At 53.2% G+C, this 1390-nt stretch overlaps 1 protein-coding gene across 1 annotated transcript; it reads right to left on the reverse strand.

Annotated features, from left to right (window-relative positions):
* Positions 1–85: 85 nt before the first annotated feature.
* Positions 86–1381, reverse strand: BDBG_04022 (uncharacterized protein; the record flags this gene model as incomplete). The annotated part of the gene is made up of 3 exons (XM_002625917.1): positions 86–253; positions 332–577; positions 656–1381. 3 exons carry the CDS (start codon positions 1379–1381, stop codon positions 86–88), a joined length of 1140 nt encoding a protein of 379 aa, XP_002625963.1.
* Between the last annotated feature and the right edge of the window lie 9 nt (positions 1382–1390).

A 1390-nucleotide genomic window follows, 5' to 3' on the forward strand; every position in this document is an offset into this window, starting at 1 on the left:
TTTAGTCAATCAGTCAATCAATCAAAAAGAACGCACCCCCAGCCTAGAGAGAAGAAATAGAAGAGAGAAGAAAAGAGAGAAAAGTTTACAAGCCATCTCCAGCACCCGCTTCAACACCATCGGCCGGGTATGGGATATTCGGGTCGAAACCGAATCCATTCGGATCATCTGTGTTTAGGAACGAGTCAAAGTCGAAGTTCTCTAGGATATCCGGATTGTCCAAAGCGGTGAAGTCGAGGTTGTAATTGTTGGTCTATTGAATTTGTCCAGATTTAGCAAGGTAAGGAAGTCCAAAGGTGAAGGGGGATAAGGGAAGAGATTCAAGGCTTACATCTGAAAGATTCATGTCGAATGTCTGGTTAGGATCTTGTTGTTGTTGAATAAGATTTTGCGCAGCGGGTGCGGAGGTGGGTTGGGGAGCGTTTGTAGTTGGGTTCGTCGTGTTCTTGTTGAATGAGTTCGGATGGACAGGGGTGATAGGAGTAGGTGGCGTGGGAGTTGGGGGTGGTTCGGCTTCCGACGATGGAGTCGCGGCGGTATTCGACGCGTTGGCTGTAGACGGTTTCTTTGGAGGCCGCTGGTAAAAAGAAAAAAAAATAGCTTATTAGCTTAGCTTCAATTAAAACCTTAAAATATCACATCATGTATTCCTCACCTTTCTTGGATTTTCCTTTGGTTCCTTCTTCCCCTTGGGAGCTGGCTTATTGGACTGCTGTGGAGTTGGAGGAGCCGCCCCAGATTGGGGAGAGGAAGGTTGTGCCCGGCCTGCACCAGCGACGCCGGCTGGGGGCGCTTGAGGAGGTGGCATAGCGTTGCGCTCTTGTGGGGTTCCCGCAGGCTGGGGCGGCTGACCCACTTGCTGCTGTTGGATCATGGGTTGCCCTTGGGGTCCTTGGCCCTGCCAGTTGCCACTTGGCATTCGATTGCCAGCAGCGCCAGGCCCTTGCGGTCGCGACATGGCATCCATAGGTTGGGCCATTTGAGGGCCGCTGAATGCCGGGTTCGAACTTGGCGGTCTCATTCCATTCTGAACGACACCTTCTGGCATATTCTTGTTCATGAAAAATGCCCCGCCCATTTCTTGCGGCATCTGGCCACCAAAGTTCATTGACGCAGGAGAGCTGCGACCCTGGGCCATCGCATCACCAACAGAAGGAGAGCCAGGTAGACCAGACTGAGGCATCTTCGGGGTGCCTCTCTTCATCTGATCATTCGGGTTCGGGGATGCGCCGGCCCGACTGCCCTGCGGGGATGTGCCGGGGGGTAGGTTAGGCTGCCCAGGCATGCCTGGTTGACCATCGCCTCGGGTAATGCTGTCTTGCTCCTGACGAGCCATGAGCAGGCGACGTTTATTCTGCTGCTCCAGAAGCATCAGCTGCATTTGAGTGGG

This window comes from Blastomyces gilchristii (genome assembly GCF_000003855.2).
Source record: "Blastomyces gilchristii SLH14081 genomic scaffold supercont1.6, whole genome shotgun sequence".
NCBI classification, from domain to species: Eukaryota; Fungi; Ascomycota; class Eurotiomycetes; order Onygenales; family Ajellomycetaceae; genus Blastomyces; species Blastomyces gilchristii.